The 19702-nt window shown below is 43.6% G+C and overlaps 1 protein-coding gene across 6 annotated transcripts in view; it reads left to right on the top strand.

Annotated features, from left to right (window-relative positions):
• Positions 1 to 7607: 7607 nt before the first annotated feature.
• Positions 7608 to 19702, top strand: part of PAN3 (poly(A) specific ribonuclease subunit PAN3) — a 135693-nt gene continuing 123598 nt past the window's right edge. For 2 of the 6 annotated variants that reach the window (XM_055132246.1, XM_055132241.1), the window contains exon 1: positions 7620 to 8521. In XM_055132246.1, coding sequence (XP_054988221.1) covers positions 8080 to 8521 — 442 coding nt within the window. In that variant the 5' untranslated portion in view covers positions 7620 to 8079. Of the gene's footprint in view, positions 8522 to 19702 lie in introns of all 6 variants that reach the window. The other 4 variants (XR_008629289.1, XM_055132235.1, XM_055132260.1 and 1 more) reach the window with 4 other exon arrangements.

Below are 19702 nucleotides of genomic sequence, written 5' to 3'. Positions count from 1 at the left end.
TGTTAAGTGCTACCCAGGTATAATAAAGTTTAAAAAAAACTGTTTCCATTTATTTTAATTTTCAAATCCAATGAAATTTTTTTATCTCATTAATGTTGTATTTTGTGTTCCATAGACTCACTCAAATGCTAGTCTATGAATTATGTTAAATTTTAATAATGTGATTTACTTGAAATGTAATTCACAAATACTTCTATTTTCTTTTGCTTTGGGGATCACATCTGCAGTGCTCAGGACATACTCCTGGCTCTGTGCTCAGGGATCAGTCCTGGCAGAGTTCAGGGGGTGGAGGGAGACCATATTGTTGCCAGCAATCAAACTTGGGTCTGGAGTGTGTACAGCAAGTGCCTTACCTGCTGTGCTATATCTCTGGCCCCAATTATTTCTGCAGAGTCTACAAATAAGCGGCATCAGAAGACTGAGGCTGAGCATGGCTCAAGGACAGCTCCTTATAATATAGGGAACTATAGTGGCAGGATAAATGAAAGAAGGATAAGGGATGCAAGGGAAGAGCACTGCAAAAATAGACAATACTTTAGAATGTTAAAGAACACATAAAACAAGGGTTTAATGACTCCAGAGTGAAATACAATAATCTTCACACACTTTCCTCTAAGAGAATTTTTGGATCATTTTTAGCAGATTATTCATAACAAACAATACAAAATAATATGCCTGGGAGGCCACAAAGACACAGGGAATTTTGCTGGAGGGATACTGTAGTGGATAAGGCACTTATTTTGCACACGGCCAACCAGAGATTCCCCAATGCTCCCCTGAACACTGCCAGAAGTGATTCCTGAGTGCAGAAACAGGAGTAAAACTTGAGCATTTCCAAATTTGGCCCAAAAGCAAAACAAAACAGATATGTGGGATTAAACTAAGGTCTTTGTATATAGTAAGCTTGTGTTCTACTGCTACAGCTCTCTATTGGCCCTTTTGATTTTATGAAATAAAATTTTAGGGGCTGGAGAAATAGTAAAGTGGGTAAAATGCTCGCTTTTCATCCAGCCAAGCTAATTCAATGTCTTGTACTGCATAAGACTCCCGGCAATGCCAGGAGTAATCCTTGGGTGCAGAGCCAGGAGCAAGCCTTGAGCACAGCGGGATGTGCAATGCTTCCTCCTTTTTTTTACACCCCCCCCCACACACACCAAATTTCTAAATTACATAGAAGCAGGCCTATATTTTTCTTATAAAACTAAAATGTTATGTTTAGTCTACTAGTCTCTCTCTATATAGTTATGGAAATACATTTTCATGATTTTACATAAAAGATATCTACCTAACACCATGTACAAAAGTCAGATCAAAATCAATTAAAGACCTCAATATCAGACCAGAATCCTTAGGTACATTGAAGACAAGGTTGGCAAAACCCTCCATAACATTGAAGCTAACGGTATCTTCAAAGATGGCATGCCACAGGCCAAGCAAGTGAAAACAGAGATAAACAAAAACAAAAACTTTTTTGTTTGTGTTTTCTGGGACCAGGGAGATTGTACAGTTAATTTGCTTTATTGCATGTGTCGACCTGGGTTTGATCCCAAGCACCTCCAGGAATCACCCCTGAACATAGAGCCAAGAATAGCTCTGCAATACAACTGGATGTGAACCAATTTCTCCCACTCACATTATTTTGTTGTTGTTGTTGTTGTTTCTGATATTTGTTTTGATTTGGTTTGGGTCACACCCAGTGGTGCCCAGGGGTGATTTCTGGATCTGCAGGAGGAATCAGTCCTGGCAGGCTTGGGAGACCTTATGGAATGCCAAGGATAGAATCTGGATGAGCTGTGTGCAAGGAAAGCACCCTACCCACAAACTATCTCTCCACATCTGCACTCCCTTTTAGCTTCTAATTATAAGGGTTGCACAAAGTTTTTGTTTGTTTATTTGTCTGCTTTTTTTTTTTTTAGGTACATCTGGCAGTGTTCAGGGCTAAATTCTGGATCTATGCATAGGGATGACTTCTGGCAGTACTCAGGGAAAACCATATGGGGCATTGGGGATCCCCAGTGAGCATGTAAAAGGCAAAAAAACCTGACTTACTATCTCTCCAGCCTTGCACAATTGAAGAAATGGATGCCTTAAATGTTCTTTAAATGCGACTCTATATGTTCACATACTAATTAAAAGGTGAGTTAGGAAAAAGCAGCAGGGAAATGACTAGGTTTTTGAAGTAGTGTTAGATATGTTGAGGACATGAGTTAAAGAAAATTGAAAGAACTACTATTCAATAACTTAGAATAGTGTTTTCTTCTTATGTACATTAAAAGTCAAAAGCAAGAAGAAGGGTTGGGAAACTAAAAAAAGTAGACAGGTTTTAGGTTTTGGAGCTATACCATACCAGCAGTTCTCAGGATGTGCTAGGGATGATGCCTGGCAGTTCATGGTGAGCCACATGTGGTGCTCGGGATGGAACTAGAATTGGCCACATGCAGTGCAAGTGCCTGAGCCCTAATACTGTCTCTCCATCCCTTGAAAAAAAAAAGTGAAAGCAAGTTATATAGAGAAAATATGAAGAAACGTGGCTAGAATAGTGTTCTATTGCTGAAGAATGCTAACTTGGCAAGATGACAGGAGGGAAAAGTGTTCTGTGGAAGAAAAACTAGAAACTGGTTAGTGTATTCTACATTTAAAAAGGAACGGCATTCTTTAATGTTCATTCTAAAGAATTAGTATATTAAAGTCTCAGAAAAAGCCTTGGATTTGATTTCCCAAACTTTCCAACAGAGCATTTTTCTTTTGTATAATACCAGTTAATATATTATTGGACCAGTCTTTCATGGAATACACATTGAGAAACACTGGACTAGTGAAAATTCAAAGAATTGCCAAGAAGTATCTAGGCTGTCTTCACGAAATAGGGCCTAGTACAACAGTTAGGGTGCTTTCCTTGCATTTTGTCAACCAGTTCGATTTCCAGCATCCCATATGGTCTGAGCACCATCAGGAGTGATTCCTGAGCACGGAGCCAGGAGTAAGCCTGAGCAGTACCAGGTGTGCTCCAAAAGCAAACAAAAAACAAACCAATAATTTATTTGAAACAATACAGAGAACAATCCAACAGACGTCTAAGTATTTGCTTCTCAAATTAAAATGTTTTGGTTAAATTACATCTTAAGGTTCAAAAAAAAAAATTGATTGTGCTGGAGACCTGGGTTTGATTCCTGGCACTGCATGCATGGTTGCCTCACACTGCCAAGTGTAGCTCCAGAACAAAACCAAATACAACTTGCATTTTAATGTTTGTTTTTTCTATTATAGAACAAGTATTACTACATTCATAATACAGATTTGGGAAGGAGAGAAAAAAATGTAAGATCTCATTCTCCTTACTGCCTTAGAAAAGCATCTGGTAATGTCTTGAAAGGATTGCTTCAATGTTTGTTTCTACTTTTCTTTGTCTACATTTTTATAGTGAGACAGCACATACAATTTTTTTAATTTGTTTTGGGGCCACACCCTTGAGGTCATTAATGTTCTTGCTCAAGCAATCATGCAGTGCCAGGAATCAAACCCCTGTTCAAACCATGTTTTCTGGCCCACTGCAGGCTGCACCAGCCCACTGCAGGCTCTCTCCAGCCCAGTACATGCTCAACTCAGCACATAGCATTTTGTTTCATATTGTTTACATTGGATTGGAGCAACAGCATAGCATGTAGGGCATTTGTCTTGCTGACCTAGGTTCGATTCCTCCGTCCCCCCTCTCAGACAGCCTGGCAAACTACCAAGAGTATCCCGCCTACACCGCAGAGCCTGGCAAGCTACCCATGGCGAGTTTGATATGCCAAAAACAGTACCAACAAGTCTCACAAGGGAGATGTTACTGGTGGTGGCTAGAGCAAATCAATGAATAACAGGAGGACAATGCCACAGTTGTTTACATTGTATCCCTAATGTTATGTTAGGGTTGTCATTATTAATGGCAACATAAAAGCTAAGGTGAATCCTTTACTATCCATTACCCCTGTGTTTTATAACTCAGGGTTTTTGCAACTGTTTTTCTTCTTGGCTTTCATATGTACCTCAAACACCCTGGTACATTAAACTTCTTATTTATTTCTATTTTCTTAGGAGATATTTGCCAAGTAGAGTAATAGTAAAAAGAGAAATGCACATTTTAAAAGCTTTTTTAGGGGTAGGAGTGAAAGTACAGTGGGTAGGGCAGTATGCAACTGACCCAGGTTTGATCACCAGCATCCTATGTGGTCCCCAAGCTTACCAGGAGTAATCTTTGAGTGCAGAACCAGGAGTAAGTCCTAAGCACTGCAGGGTTTGGCCCAAGAAACAAAAACCAAAAAAATGAAAACAAACAAAAAACTTTTGAGGTTTTTTTTTCTTCTTTTTTGGGGATTTGATTTTCGAATCACACCAAAGCAGTGCTCAGGGGATCATGTTGGGGCTGGAGACAGATCTGGGGCCTGCTGCATACAAGGCATGTGTACAACCTGTTGAGCTCTCTCTCCAGCCTTAAACCTCAGTTTGGGGGTTAAAATAATAAGCCACCTTGGTGTTCATCTTCTTGTGATGCTTTTCAAATGAAAAATCCCTTCTTTATCTTGCTTCTATAGCAGAGACCAGGGAGGCTGGAAGAGTCCCCAAGTTGTCACTTACCACATTATCCATCCCCATTGGTTTTATGACATACTATAGGTATGCACAGCAATATTCCATTCCTTCTTCAAGTCAACAGGTAATTTTCTCTCCCATAAAAAAATAAGCTATTATTTTTCAAAGAGGAAGCAAACGACCATAATTAAGACATATTAATTTAGGGGTTGGAGAGATAGTACAGCAGGCACTCTGCTTGCCTTGCACTGGCTCTGGTTTGATCCCCTGCCCCCCATTTAGTCCTCTGAGCTTGCCAGGAGTGATCTCTGACTGCAGAACTGGGAGTAAACCCTGAGAACAGCCAGGTGTGGCTCAAAAAAACCTAAGAAATTAAAAGATTAAAAAGTCAAATGACCAGCTTATTATGTCATGGCACACAGTGGTACTCAGGACTTACTCCTGGCTCTGTACTCAAGGATCACTCCTGGAGTTGCTCACAGGACCATATGGGATGCTGAGGATCAAACCCAGCATGGTTTTGTACTATCGCTCTGGCCCCAAATTCATTCTTGGAATGAATGATATGCATAATTGGCACAATCTTAAATAAAATCATTAGGCACTACTTTCCTATCCAAACCATCAAAGGACATACGTGTTCATTCAGAAATCAAACAGTGTGGAATGAAAGAACACAGGTTTTATAATTAGAAGCCCCGAGTTTAAGGCACAGCCATTTACAAGCTGGAAACTTCTGTAACTTCCAGGCCATACTCAATTTGTTTATGGACAAAGTGGTGATGACTCATCTTTATTCTCCTCATAGGGTTCTTATGAGATTCAACAATTTTTCTTTTCTAAAGGGAAATTTGGACATGCCACTGAGTTTTTAAAAACTCTGAAATCACTTTTTAAAAAAATATTGCAAGTTTACTTTATTGTAATTCGAAATTTTTACTAGGAGCCACTCTCAGGGGTGCTCAGGGGCCTGGTGGTTACAGGGATGAAACTCAAGGCCTCCAACTTGCTGGGTCTTTGAGCTACTTACCTGGCCTACAAACCCTTCCATAACATTTTTACTGTCCTCAAGAAAAGGTCTAATCCTTTATTTCCTGGTGTTGGGGCCATAGTTTTTTGCTCTGCGCTCAGGAATCACTCTTGGAGGGGCTTGGGAGACCATATAGGGTGCCAGGATGGAAAATGGGTCTGCAGCATGCAAGGCAAGCAAGTGCCCTACCAGTACTACTGCTCTGGCCCAGGCCTAATACTTTAATATGCCCGTGTAAGGCCAATTCTGGTATGATCCTCCACTCAATTCTCCACTTTTTTTTTTCTTTCCTTCTTAACAACCAATCTCTCACCTCAAGCCATTTGGCATAAGCTGTTTGCTTTGTAGCCTAGAATGGCCTTTCCAGTCTGCTGTAAGTGAAAAACTCTGGCAGAGATCTCCTCAGCAGCTACAAAGGAAGTATGTGGCACTTGAGAAACGTTATTAGTCTACACTTCAGGAAGTAGAGTCTATTCTTGGACTCCAAGCATCAAGTACAGAGAAGTGCAGCAACTTACCCAAGTGCTTTCGAGTTTAGGGTCTCAATTTGTTACAAATACATTCAATTTCAAAGCAGAGGTTTTCACCTTCTGTTCCCGCAAGGTCTGGCCGTTCTCTAGGAGTCAGACCTCTTCAATATCCTCTGATAGCGAATACACCGATTAATAATGGCTGGGCGAGCTCTGCACCTCCCCAATCCAGAGTACAGAGAAGTCATGCACGTTCAATCAAAACTGCACAGTATTAACATTTGCTACTCTAGTTTCTAGTTTGGTTCTGAGTACCCTTAACAGACATTCATATTCGTTGCATAAGTTTTATTTTATTTTGCTTTTTGGGTCATACCCAGCGATGCACAGGGGTTACTCCTGGCTCTGCACTCAGAATTACCCCTGGCGGTGCTCAGGGGACCATATGGGATACTGGAAATAGAACCCAGGTCGGCCGCCTGCAAGGCAAAAGCCCTACCTGCTGTGCTATTGCTCCAGCCCCATGAAGACACTTTTAAAAGATGCAACACAACAGCATGGTTTTACGATTTTGCTAAGGTGCATCACCAGGCTTACTAGTCGATGCTTTATAAAATCTATTTTCTCCCCTTTTGTAGTACCTCTACATTTGCTTCTATCCTTCCTTCGCTGACCTCCTCTTCTTGCCACAATTCCTTCAGTACTGCCAGAAAACACCCCCTTTGCCCCAACATGGCACTACTTTCTTCTGAGAATGTCCTTTAAGAAAAACCAAAATGTTCACATTATCTTTCCCTAGCAGCAATCATTTAAAATTCTAGGAAAAAAAAAAACATTATAGGGGCAAAGCACTGGATCGGACAGAAGTGTGTGTCCGATTTTTATTTTTTAGAAATCGATTTCAAACCAAGAGTGAACGTATTACCGAAAAGCAGCCCCAGTCCATTTAGAAGAGAAAACTTCTGGTGGGCTCTGGCAGTGCTAATCGGGAGGGAGTGTATGTGGTGTGGGGGGAGATCCTATGTCCAGCCCCCCCTCAATGAACTTAAAGTTTGCAGGGAATTGTACCAAGCAGGGGACTCGGACTATGCAACGGTTTCGGATCAGTTTTTGACCCAGGGCCCACAAGTTCGAGCCATCAGCCCGACAGTTTTCAGGAGCATCAAGGGGGAAGGAAGCATGAGGCGGGTGATGAAAAAGTCAAGAGAAGAAGTGAGACACACAGGAGAGAAACTATTCTTCCAACAGCAAAGGCTAAGTAGGGTTCAATTCCCAGGTGCGGCCTCTCAGAACGACCATTTACATTTGGTTTCCTCGTCCTTTCCATTAAAGGAAAAAACAAGACCAAAACTAAAAAAACCAAGAGGCGGCGGCTGGCTTTACACAGAAGAGGTCGGGCGCCCAAAGGGCAGGGTCCGTCGCGCGCCAGATCATCGTGGCCAGGGACGCGGCGGCTCGCGGGCGCCCCGGAGCCCCCGACGTCCTGCGCCGCTTCCCCCACGCCGCTCTCCCCGCGAAGCGCCGCGCGCCCGCTACCCACAAGCCCCCGCGTGCCCGCGCGCCTGCGCAGGGGCGACGGCCGTCTCAGGAAGAGGAACCTGGAATAAACAACCAGGAGGAAGCGGAGCGCGAGCGGGCGAGAGGAGGCAGAATTTAAAAATAAATCGGGCCCTCCGCCCGCCCCACCCGCCGGCCGCCGCCGCGCCCCCTCCCCTCCGCGCGAGTTTTCCGAGGCGGCCCTCGGGCCCGGGCGACCGGTGCAGCGTCCCGCGCGGCCCCTTTAAGGCGAAGCGCAGAGCGAGCGAGCGAGCGTCCCGGCTCGCCCCCTCCCCTCCCGCCCGCCCCCTCCCCCTCCCTCCTCCCCTCCCCCTCTCCCCGGGCGGCTCCGGCGCCCGCTGCGGGACAGACCCACCCGCCCGGGCTTTCATCCGGCACCGGCCGCCTCTTCTCCCCTCTCCCGTCTATGGTGGCGGCGGCGGCGGCAGCAGGCGAGGCTGCGGCGTTGCCATGAACAGTGGCGGCGGCCTCCCGCCCCCCTCGGCCGCCGCCTCCCCGTCCTCTTCGTCGCTGGCGGCGGCAGTGGCCGTGGTGGCCCCGCCGGGGGTCGGGGGTGTCCCCGGCGGGGCGGCGGCGGCGGCGGGAGTGAAGCTCAAGTACTGCCGCTACTACGCCAAGGATAAGACTTGCTTCTACGGGGAGGAGTGTCAGTTCCTGCATGAGGACCCGGCCGCCGGGGCTGCCCCGGGCCTCGGCCTCCATAGCAACAGCGTCCCCCTGGCTCTGGCCGTGGCGCCCGTGGCCGCCGGCTTTCCGCCGGGAGCGGTGCCGGGCGGCGGAGCCGGGCCGCCTCCGGGGCCCAAGAAGCCGGAGCTGGGGGGCCCCGGGGCCGCAGCGGCCGGCGGCGGCGGAGGCGGCAGCAGCGGGGTGCTCGATGGACCGCGGCTGGCGAGTGAGTGTGGCCGGGGCGGGGAAGGGCGGCGCGGCGGCCCGGGGCGGGAGAGGGGGGCCCTGGCCCCGAGCCGGGCCCGCGGTGCTCCCCCGGAACCCCCTGCTCTTCTCCCGGCGCGCCGAGCGGCCTAGGCCCGGCCGGAGCCCTTCTTCCTCCTTCCTGCTTCCCCTCCCCGCCGCCTCCCCTGAGCCGGGGACGTGCGGGGAGGCCGGGCTCCCGGGAGCGTAGGTGGGGGCCGGGGAGGGGGCGGGAGTGGGGGGGAGCATGAGAGCTTGGGGGCCCGTTTCCGGGGGGTGCGCTAGGGGGCTGGCTTTGCCGGCACACGGGAGTTGCTGGGGGGAGCCGGGACTGCCGAGCTTCGGGGTTCCCCGGTGGGGGCCGGGGGTGGGAGGCCCGAGTCGGTTGCGGGAGCCGGGGGGACAAAGTGGGGTGGGGAGGAAAAAAGTTTGTCCTCGGGTTGGAGGAGCGTGGCTTTCCAGGCAGGAAATGCTTTCCAAGGATTCGCCCGGCTCCGCACGGACTCGGCGGCGTTTGCACGGCTACGCTCGGGGTCTCGGCGGCGTTGGAGGCGTTTCCACGCGGCTCTGTCGGCTTGTGGGCGGGGATCCCGCACCCGCGCCGCCCCGTGCCGTCACCACGCTCCGTGCGGTGGACCAGGTGTCAGGTGTGGCACCGCGCGCCCCGGGTGCAGTCGGGCAGTTTCAAAGAAAGACGTGCTGCGCCTCCCCCACCCCTCCAGGTTTTCATTGGTGGCGACTTTCCGGTGGCCCGCAGAATTGACAGTGGCGATAAGGAGTCGCCGTGAAACCCGTTTGGCCCTGCGCTGCCCTGCAGAAAAATGCAGAGCAGGTGTCAGATTTTCTCGTCTCGTTTTGGAGTCGCTGGGAGGCGTTTCGCTGCCAAATGGGAAAGTTTCCTACGCGAGGGGGAATTCGGAACTTCTTGGCTTTTTCACGTGGGGTGGGGGTTACTTTCACCTGGACTCGAGAACACTTTCTAGACCTGCACATGAATTCCATTCGTGGGTTTACTTCCTTGCAGCATGTCGATTACTAAGTATCCGCCGGGCGAGGTGTTTTGTGCCCCTCAGCAAATACTGTATCGTTTGTCCAGGTAGCCTTTACCACGAATGTATTTGGAGATGTTGACTCAGGATGTTAACTTGAAACCTTCAAAGATTTTGTAAGAAAGGTTACTTTGTTTGTGGGATCTTGTCACTTTTGTGCTGCGCCTTTGCAGTTTTTACTGTCCCTCAGACTAGGTTTGATTAGCAAGCAGTGAAGCCGAATTGTACTTTTGTTACCTGTAGAAAGATGTACTTGCAACAGTGTGCCTCTTGGGCTCAATAAACACGATCTTTCTTGGATTTCTGGGAACGTGAAAGGTACAAAAAGGTAAAGTGAGAGGTAAAAAGACTTGGTGGAAGAAAAATTGACATTCAAGGATGGGAACCAAGAAAATTGTAGCCTTTTAATACTGACTAGATCTTGCTTGAGAGGATAGGCCCTTAACAGTGAGGTCATTTTCAAATGAATTCTTATTCATTTATAGCATTTGATTAAATAACTGATGTATGTATTTGAATTGTTGGACTTGTTTTATTTTTTTGGTTTGGGGGCCACATCCAGCAGTGCTCATGAGTTACTCCTGGTTCTGCACTCAGGAATCACTTTTGGTGGAACCTAGGAGACCATATGGCTGAGATGTCAGGTCAAACTCTGGTCAGCCACAGCAAATGCCTTACCTGGTGTACTATCTCTCCAGCTCCTGGACGTGCTTTATTAACATGATTGTGATAATGTCAATATCACAATCTTGCTATCTCTCATTTGGAAAGAGGTTGTGACATTAAGGATGAGATAAAATTATTTTGTGTCAGTGGCAAATAAGGTTCAGGAATCTGAGAAGAGATTTGTTGGTGCTATAATGGCCACTTTGAATTTTAAGTTTCAAATGAAGTTTAATTTTCAATCTAATTTTTAATTCTTGGTTCACTCTCTACTTTGTAATTTTTCTTTTTTCTAGAGGACTTGTTTGTGAGGCACCAATACCGATCTTCTAAAAGGTATTGCTAACAGGAAAATTTCAGGGTTTTGTTATGGTGTGATATGATCATGTAGCATCAATGAGACAATTTTTTTCTGCTTTCATTTCATTTTTGCACTTATTTTTAAATGTGAAGCAGTCCTGGGCTGGAGCGATAGCACAGTGGGTAGGGCGTTTGCCTTGCATGCGCCCGACCCGGGTTCGATTCCCAGCATCCCATATGGTCCCCTGAGCAGCGCCAGAAGTGATTCCTGAGTGCAGAGCCAGGAGTAACCCCTGTGCATTGCCGGGTGTGACCTAAAAAGCAAAAAAAAAAAAAATTTAAATATGAAGCAGTCCTGAATTTACCTGATAATCTGAATCATCTATGTGTGTATTGAAAGGTTTTTTTTGTTTGTTTGTTTGATTGGGAGGAAGGTGAGTATGGGGCCACACAGCAGTGCTTAGGGGCTGTTCTTGGCTATGCTTAGGAGTAACTCCAGGTGCTGGAGGCCTTATGTAGTGTCTGGGATGGAACCTGGGTTAGTCTCAGGCAAGCAGGTTCCTTCGGTACTTTCTCTCCAGTATGTGTGTATTGAAAGGTTTTTTTTGTTTGTTTGTTTGATTGGGAGGAAGGTGAGTATGGGGCCACACAGCAGTGCTTAGGGGCTGTTCTTGGCTATGCTTAGGAGTAACTCCAGGTGCTGGAGGCCTTATGTAGTGTCTGGGATGGAACCTGGGTTAGTCTCAGGCAAGCAGGTTCCTTCGGTACTTTCTCTCCAGTCCTGTATTAGTGTTTATTAGGACCAGAGATAAAGCTTAAAGTGCTGGAGTGTTTGCTTTGATTGGTGAGGCCTGAGTTCAGTCCTCAACAAAGCATGGTCCCTTTAGTTCCTGAGGGAGCGATTCTTGAACACAGAGCAGGCTTATCCACCAGCACTGCCAGGTGTGGCCCAAACACCTCCCCAACGAAGTTTTTATGAATAAATATACTTAGGGAAAAGTGTACAAACCATAATTTTCTTAGCACTTTAACAAGATGGACACTCAACCAGTACCCTTAGATCTGGAAATGGAGCATGTCAGCATTCCCCAAAGTTCTGCTTTCCTACACCTCTCCTAGTTACTACAGATTCTCCAAGGTAACTGCTGATTTCTGACAGGACACTATAACACTCTTGTCTACTTGCATTTTTCTGTACTTTTTTGGAATTTGATAGCAATAAAATGATGGGATGTACTCTGGGTATTTTCAGCGTCTTTGAAGATCCGTTCATGTTAGGTAGAGTCTGGAGGCTAACTTTTAGCACAGGGCTACAGCTCCATGAATATGCTACATTTTATTTTCTCATTTTCCTGTTGTTGAAACTGGATGTTTCCCAGTTTTTGTGTGAGAAGATCACTATTTCGAACAGTTTTGAACATGCATTTTTGTTCGATGAGCAAATCCATGCACCTGTGTTGGGTGATCTTCAAGTGGGAACACAGTGTCACAATAGGGTTTGTGTAGGGCTTTACTAAGTAGGATAGTGTTCTGAAGTGATGGTGATCCTACTACATACAGTTCCATCTCATCCAGCACTGGGTTAACATTCAAGTAGCTCCATTGTTTTTCCAAACTTGGCATTAGAAGCATCTTAGAATTTTAGCCATTTCAGTGACTTAAGAATTTGCAGTATAATTTTGTATTTTTTTTTCTTTTTGGGTTATACCCGGCGATGCACAGGGGTCACTCCTGGCTCTGCACTCAGGAATTACCCCTGGCGGTGCTCAGGGACCACATGGGATGCTGGGAATCGAACCCAGGTCAGCCTCGCGCAAGGCAAACGCCCTACCCACTGTGCTATCACTTCAGCCCCTAATTTTGTATTTTTAACTTGTGTATAAGTTGTAATTGAGTTAGTTGACATTAAAAATTCAGAAGATTTATTACAGAGAGATTTCCAACTTTCTTTGAAAGGGTTACCCTTACATTGGATGGGGCAAGACTTTTAAAATTTTATATTCCAGACTAGGTAACTTGTAAGTGGTATATCTGAATCTACTCAGCCTTCCTTCCTTCACTAGGCTGCAGAGTGAGTGTGTGTGTGTGTGTGTGTGTGTGTGTGTGTGTGTGTTTTGTACCACATCTGGTAGTACTCAGGCCTTACTCCTGGCTCTGCACCCAGGGATCACTCCTGGTTGGGTGCCAGGGATAGAACCTGTAAGGCAAACACCTTCTCCCTGGTCTGTCTCTCTGGCCCCAAGGTCTTTGAGTTTCTGACCCTTAGTACTTCTATTTGCAGATTTATCTTGGGGATAGGGGTAGGGCTGGGGGTTTGGGCTTTACTAGGGTTTATGTACAGGGTTTACTCCTGCTCTGTCTTCAGAGGTACCTTCCTGGTGGTGTTTGGGGACAGAATCCTGGATAGGCCCCTTGCAAAGCAAATACTTTAAACCTAGTAAGTTTCTCCTGGCCCCTGCAGAATTGTTACATTAATGTTTCAGATGGTGTTAAAACTTTGCTGATGAATGCAAAAGAAATTTATATAAATTTTACAAGAGTTTGAAAGGTGAAACAAGCACAAAGAAAGGCCTTTTCTTTTTATATATTCCTTGTGGTAATCATGTTTCAACCTAAACCATGCTTTTTATTTGTTGCTTATATCTTATGTATAGAGTATTGCATTTTTTTTTAAACTTATCTCTTCTGTTGACTTAACATTGTGATAGGAAATTTGAGCTTGCATTTAAGATCTTTGAAGATAAAAGTTTATTTTTTTCTTTTGCTTTTGGACCACACCCTGCTAGGTACTGGAGCCTGGAGGGAGGTTTGCTCCAGCCCTTTGTACTATCTCCCTCCAACAGATTTTTTAAAGAAACATTTACTGTTGGACTTGGGATCTTCTAAGGCTTTAGTATCAGCTCACAGAACTATGTACTCAGTGAGTTCTGAGAATTTGACATTTGGTTAGCTGATAAGTTTTAGGTGTTTTTGTTTGGGAGCCACAGCTTGCTTGGTGTCTCTGAGGATCCTGGATACTATGGGCCCGCCCAGGTGGAATCCTGCAAAGCATGGGTGCCAGGTTTTAACTTTTTGACTGGCCAGACACAAAGTAGATATCAAAGAAAAGTATACTATCCTTTTAAATCATTTATGTTGCTTGTGGCTTGGTAAAGTGGGGAATAATGGAGGTAGACACAAAAAGATTGTTTGCACCTCTCTGCCCCACTCACATAGCCACCAGTGTGCTGGGAAACGCCCAACCTAAATCAGGTCAGCCCCAACCTCCGCACAGCATTGTGGGTCCGTTACCTTTTGCTCATAGAAAAGAATTTCAGAAGGAGGTGAAACGGTGAAGCAACTTTTTTTTTTTTAAGTTGAAATCTACTTAGATGTTAAAGGAGGAAAAGAGGGAAATGTGTTCAAGAGCTTGAGATCATAGGCAGCAAAGAAACAGACAAGAAAGGTACATGTCCAAGGGAGAATATGGGCTTCAAGCCCTGAATGGCTTTTACATGGTTCTTCAAATGGTTTTTCTTCTTCTTTTGAGTTTTCTATACATAGTAGTTAATCTGGGTGTAGTCACAGGAGAGTCTTGCACTGTTGATGTCTCCTCCTAGAAATCTCACAGATTCTTCTGTTCATAATCTCATAATCTCTTAATAATCTCACAGATTCTTCTGTTACCTCTCCTTCCCTGACTGTTCTGGGTGCTGCCTCAGTTTCTCCTAAGGATTTGTATAAGTCAAAGAAATATGATCTTGATGCCTTTGGCCTACTTGAGGGCTAGATAATCTTTTCTTAAATTTTAATGATTTCCCAAAAGTGCATTGCCAGGAGCCTAGCCCCCTCTCCCTCCCATCTGCCTGCAACAGTTTCACTCATTTGGAAAAGAAAATTCGTTTACCTTTTTTTTTTCTCCTGGGGAGGGGCATATCAGGCAGTGCTGGGGAGGTGGGGAGGTTGGAAGGCGGATCCTGTTGGCTCAGTCCTCTGGGGTGGAGATCCTTGCTCCTACCTGAGGTGCTTGAAGGCCTTGTGGTATCTGAAAGGAGGAACCAGCCCTAAAGCATGCAAAAAGCTCCTTGAGCTCTTTCAGCTCCATTGTAGTCATTTACTCTTGTGCTTGCAAGGGAGCAAGCTTGGGGCTAGATGATAGGAATATTTTATTTATTTTTTTGGCTTGGGGGCAACACCCAGTGGTGCTCAGGGTTTACTCCTGGATCTGTGCTCAGGGATCACTCCTGATGTTCCAGGAGACCATGTGGAGTGCCAGAGATTGAACCGTGGTCAGCTGTTTGCAAAGCAAGTGCTCTACCCACTGTACTGTCTCTCTGGCCTAGAATATAACATTTAGTAGAAAAAAATTATGCTTGAATGGAGTTTACATACTAGTGGGGAATACAAATGTGTATATAAAATGATAGGTCTTTATACGTTTTGTGAGGAAAATTTAAGAAGGGATGTGCTAATGCAAGTCTATGTAAAATTCAGTTACCAAGTAAAATTTCTTCCTGTGAAAACCTTTGAAATGATCCTGTGATAGCAGAGCAAAATTGTACCCTTCCATAAGAACTCTTTGAAAAAAAAACTTTGTTTAAAAATTAAAAAAAAATTTTAGGCACTGTGATTTAAAATATTGATTCTGTCAGGTTTTTATGCGTAAACTGTTCTAACACCCACCTCCACCATTGTCGCTTCCCTCCCCCGCCTCCCATCCCCTACTGTGTTATGATTCCTGCTAAAGAGCAGTTCTCAGTTTCTGCTGTCTTTGGGCAATTGTTACCTTACTCTGTTTCCATTTTGGAAGCAGTTACAGACTCAGATAGTTGTAAGAAATCACAGCATAGGGCCTGTCTGTGTTACCCGTCACCCAAATATGACAGTTAGCTTTGATTGATTGATACAGTACACTTACTCAGATTTCCTAGTTTTATTTATACTCATTTTCATGCATATTTAGTCCTATGGATTTTTATCACATATGTTTATATATTAACATACGAGATATTTAATAGCTCTGTCACCATCAGAGTGTCCTTTCATAACCTGCCTTTGTTCCAGTCCCTGACAACCATCAATTTCCATTTTTAGGATTTTGTTATTTCAACAGTGTTCTGTAAGTGAAATTGTATAGCATATAAACTGGGATTGCTTTATTTAAAAACAAGAGGGTTTTTCTTTCTTTTTTTTTTTTTTTTTGATATTCAGCTTACTTCTTTAATGGTTTTGTTAGCTTCTGGATAAGTTTGTTTTTAGGGTGAAGAGAGTGCCTTGAAAATGGCCTACCTTCAGTGCCTGCTAGCTTCTGAGCCCCTCCAGGAGTGATTTTTGAGCTTAGAGCCAGAAGTAAGCCCTGAGCCCAAGCAGGTGTGGCTTGAAAACCAAATAAGTAAAACGATTTTTTATTTATTTATTTTTTTTTTACTTTTTGGGTCACACCCGGTGATGCACACCTGGCTCATGCACTCAGGAATCCCTCCTGGCAGTGCTCAGGGGACCATATGGGATGCTGGGAATTGAACCCGGGTTAGCTGCGTGCAAGGCAGACTTCCTACCCGTTATGCTATCGCTCCAGCCCCAAACAAAATATCTTTTTAAAAGTTTGTTTTTATTGAATTATTGTACCTTGCAAAATTATATCTGCCTTTATTTTGCAGTAGCAATTTTTGGTTTACTTTTCTAAAGGGACATCTACATTTCTAGTTGAACTGTACTATCTTCATTGACTGTATAATGAATATTTGTGGTATAATATTTTAAAAATTACATTTGAACACGTGTGTTTTAAGGAGCATTTATTGGCAGATCTGAGTATCTATTAAGGGTTGGTTTCATTTTCTTAATTTTTAAATTATGGGCCATAAAGCGTATTTGTAAACCTTTGAGACTGAAATTTATATATAAAATCAGAGTAAATCAATATCATTTCATTCCCAATGATTGAGTGTAAATGTTCTCTATGGTTTCATATTTATATGTATAAACCTATTTTCATGGCTATAATAGTGCATGATTATTTTCTCATTCTTTACCCTTTTTTGGGGCCACAACAGGGCCTACTCTGGCTCTGTACTTAGGGATCACTCCTGGCAGTGCTCAGAGGATCATATGGAGTGCCAGGGATTGATCACCGGTCCACTGAATGCAAGGCAAGCTTCCTATCTGCTATACTATCACTCTGGCCCCTCTTTTTGGTATTTTATTTTTTTGTGCCACACTTGGTGGGCTCAGGACACACTCCTTGCTTAGGGTCCACTTTTGGTGGGTCTCTGGACCGTGTGGAGTGTCAGTAACAAACCTGAGTTGGCTTGGTAAGAGAGTATGGCAAGCAGCCGACTTCGTGTACTCTCTCTCCAGCCTCTGTATTCTTACCTGTGGATATGTAGGTTATGCTGTACTCTCACAAAAGATGGCACTAAATGTTCTAATGTATTATGTATAGTTAATATATGTTTACATAAAATGTGATATATAAATATTTAAGATGTATAAAGAATTGCAGCAGACTTGATACATTAAAGGAAGAAAAAACTGGATAAATACTGTGTAATATTATCTGTGGACCCTTACTAGAAAATGAACTCAGTTCATAGGTACAGATGACAGATTGGTGGTTGCTAGAGGATGGGAGACATATAGTTAGGGATGGAAGGGGATGCTGAGAAATGGGTAAAGGTGATCAAAGGGTAGAAATTGCAAGTTATGGGATAAAGAGGTCCTTTGGGAGATGATCTCTAGCAATATGGCTGTAGTTAACAATACTGTTGTGTGTTTGAGAGTTGGTAAAATTGTAGATTTTTTTTTTTCCTGTGTGTGTGAGGTGCTGGAGATAAAACCCAGAATCTCACACAAGCCAGGCAAGTGATATCCTACTGAGCTATATCTCTGGTCCAAGAGAGTAGATCTATAAAAGTTCTCACCATTTAGAAAAAACTCTCTCTCTCTCTCTTTCTTTCTCTTTTGCTTTTTTTGCTCTCTTTCTTGTTTGCTTTCACATTAGTTTGTCTCAAACTTAAAATATTGCATCATTTGTCATTAAATAACTTTTTTATGGCATCACTAGTTGAACTGTGGTATTAAAAATAGTCATTCATATCAAATCTGTCCCAGTAAGATACCCACCCCTTCAAGTGACATGTTTGGAGATAGTTACGTGAATAAATTCCTTGCAGCATAATAAATGTACGTAAGTAGTTTCAGGAATTCCCTGCCACAGAGGGAGGGTGGGGTGAAGGGGACAGGGTGGGGGTGGTGGGAGGGATGCTGGGACCATTGGTGGTGGAAAATGGGCACTGGTGGAGGGATGGGTGCTCAGTCATTGTATGACTAAAATGTAAGCATGAAAACCTGGAAGTCTGTAACTTTGTCTCACGGTGATTCACTAATAAAAAATAATACAGAAAGCAAAAAAAAAAGTTCTTCATATTCTGACCTCAGCTGATTATTTTTTCCTAAAATAAATAGTTCAAATTCATCTCTAGTAAGTGTATTGAAGAAAAGTGTTTTTGTTTTGTAGTTGGGAGATTATATGCAAGATATTTGAAAAATATTCATAATAGAGAAATACATGAATTTTATGTGTATGCTCTGCAATGCATTATTTCTATCTTCCAAATGAATCAAAGGCTTAATGTTTGAATTGTATCTGTTAAAACTGTGCTTGGTGATAAATTCTACCTTTAATTTTTTTTTTATCTCTGACATTGCTTAGATGAATAGATTGGCTTTTGCATGTACTTGAAAAACATTTCTTACATCTGAAAGAATACAAACACAAAAAACATTTGATAAAAGACTAGCATTTTAGTTATTTAGTAGTCTTTTATTGTTCATATAAATTCTTATTTCCTTTTTTTTTGGGTTTTTGGGTCACACCTGGTGATGCTCAGGGGGTTACTCCTGGCTCTGCACTCAGGAATTACTCCTGGCAGTGCTTGGGGGACCATATGGGATGCCGGGGATCGAACCGGCATGCATACAAGTAGTACAATATCCTCTGTACTACTCCTCTGGCCCCTTTTCATTTAAATTCTTGGTATAGCTATCTTACTTTGGCTTTTATAATGTTAGAGCCTGATAGAACTAGGAAGAGCTTAAAAGGATTTTATATATTAATATCATTTTGGTATAGTTTTCTTACTTAGCTCTTTTGTCCCAAATCTTCTATCTTAATATTGCTGTTTCTGAGTGGGACAGTGTAATTGATAGAATGGATGAAATCTGGGTGAAGAAAGACAAAATTAACTAGGCTTTTAAATTCTTAAAGGATCTTTGATTGTGCATAGACTTTATGATAAAATGTTGGCTGTATCTGAGGAAGGTTTATTTTGGCAAAAATAGGACAGGTATCTTCTTATTCCCAGGCTTGAAAAATTGTTAAGACAGCTTTTAAATATTAAGCAGTCTTTTGATATATTGCAAAAAAGAGTATGTATATAAATAATATGTTAAAAAACAGACTAAGGGAAGTTTCCAATTTGGGCTGATAAATGGAGATTTGTTTATGGATAACAAATATATATTGAATACATACTCTGCCAGGCACTTTTTTAGATTCATGGGATACATGAGTGACTTAAATAAGAAATTCCTTCACTTGTGGATTTTATATTTAGATGGTAAGGAAGACAGCATTTATAAATATATAACCCCACTGTTACTATAATGTTAAAGGATAATAGGTGTTACTAAAAATAGATTAGAGTTAAAAAAATAGGAATGTATATGGAGTTAGGTGATTTGGAGCCCAAGTCATAGTACAGCAGGTAGAGTTTTTGACTGGTATATGGTGATGCAGGTTTGATCCTTGGCACCCCATATGATTGGTCCCTTGAGCACCTCCAGGAGTGATGCAGAGCCAGGAGGAAGCCCTGGACATTGCCCACTGTGGGCCCCTCCCGAAACCCTGCACCCAACCCCCCCCCAAAAAAAAATAGGTGATAAAGATTGAGCTCATTGAAGATGAAATTGAAGTGACATAAGGAAGGATAACCCTGTCAGATTTCCAGGAGAAAAAAAGGTCTCACATAGAAGGAATAGGAGAGAAAAGTTGTTGAGAATGGAGAATGCCTGGCCTATTGGGAGGAAGGGTGAGACTTGTGTGAGCAGAGAGGAGAGTTTGCTCCTTAGATGAGCCCACCCCACCCGTGCTTAGGGGTAGCAGTGCTGTA

The sequence above is a fragment of the Sorex araneus genome, chromosome 1 (genome assembly GCF_027595985.1).
Source record: "Sorex araneus isolate mSorAra2 chromosome 1, mSorAra2.pri, whole genome shotgun sequence".
NCBI lineage: Eukaryota > Metazoa > Chordata > Mammalia > Eulipotyphla > Soricidae > Sorex > Sorex araneus.
The sequence above is the reverse complement of the archived record's forward strand: the minus strand, read 5'-3'. Positions and strand labels throughout refer to the sequence as shown.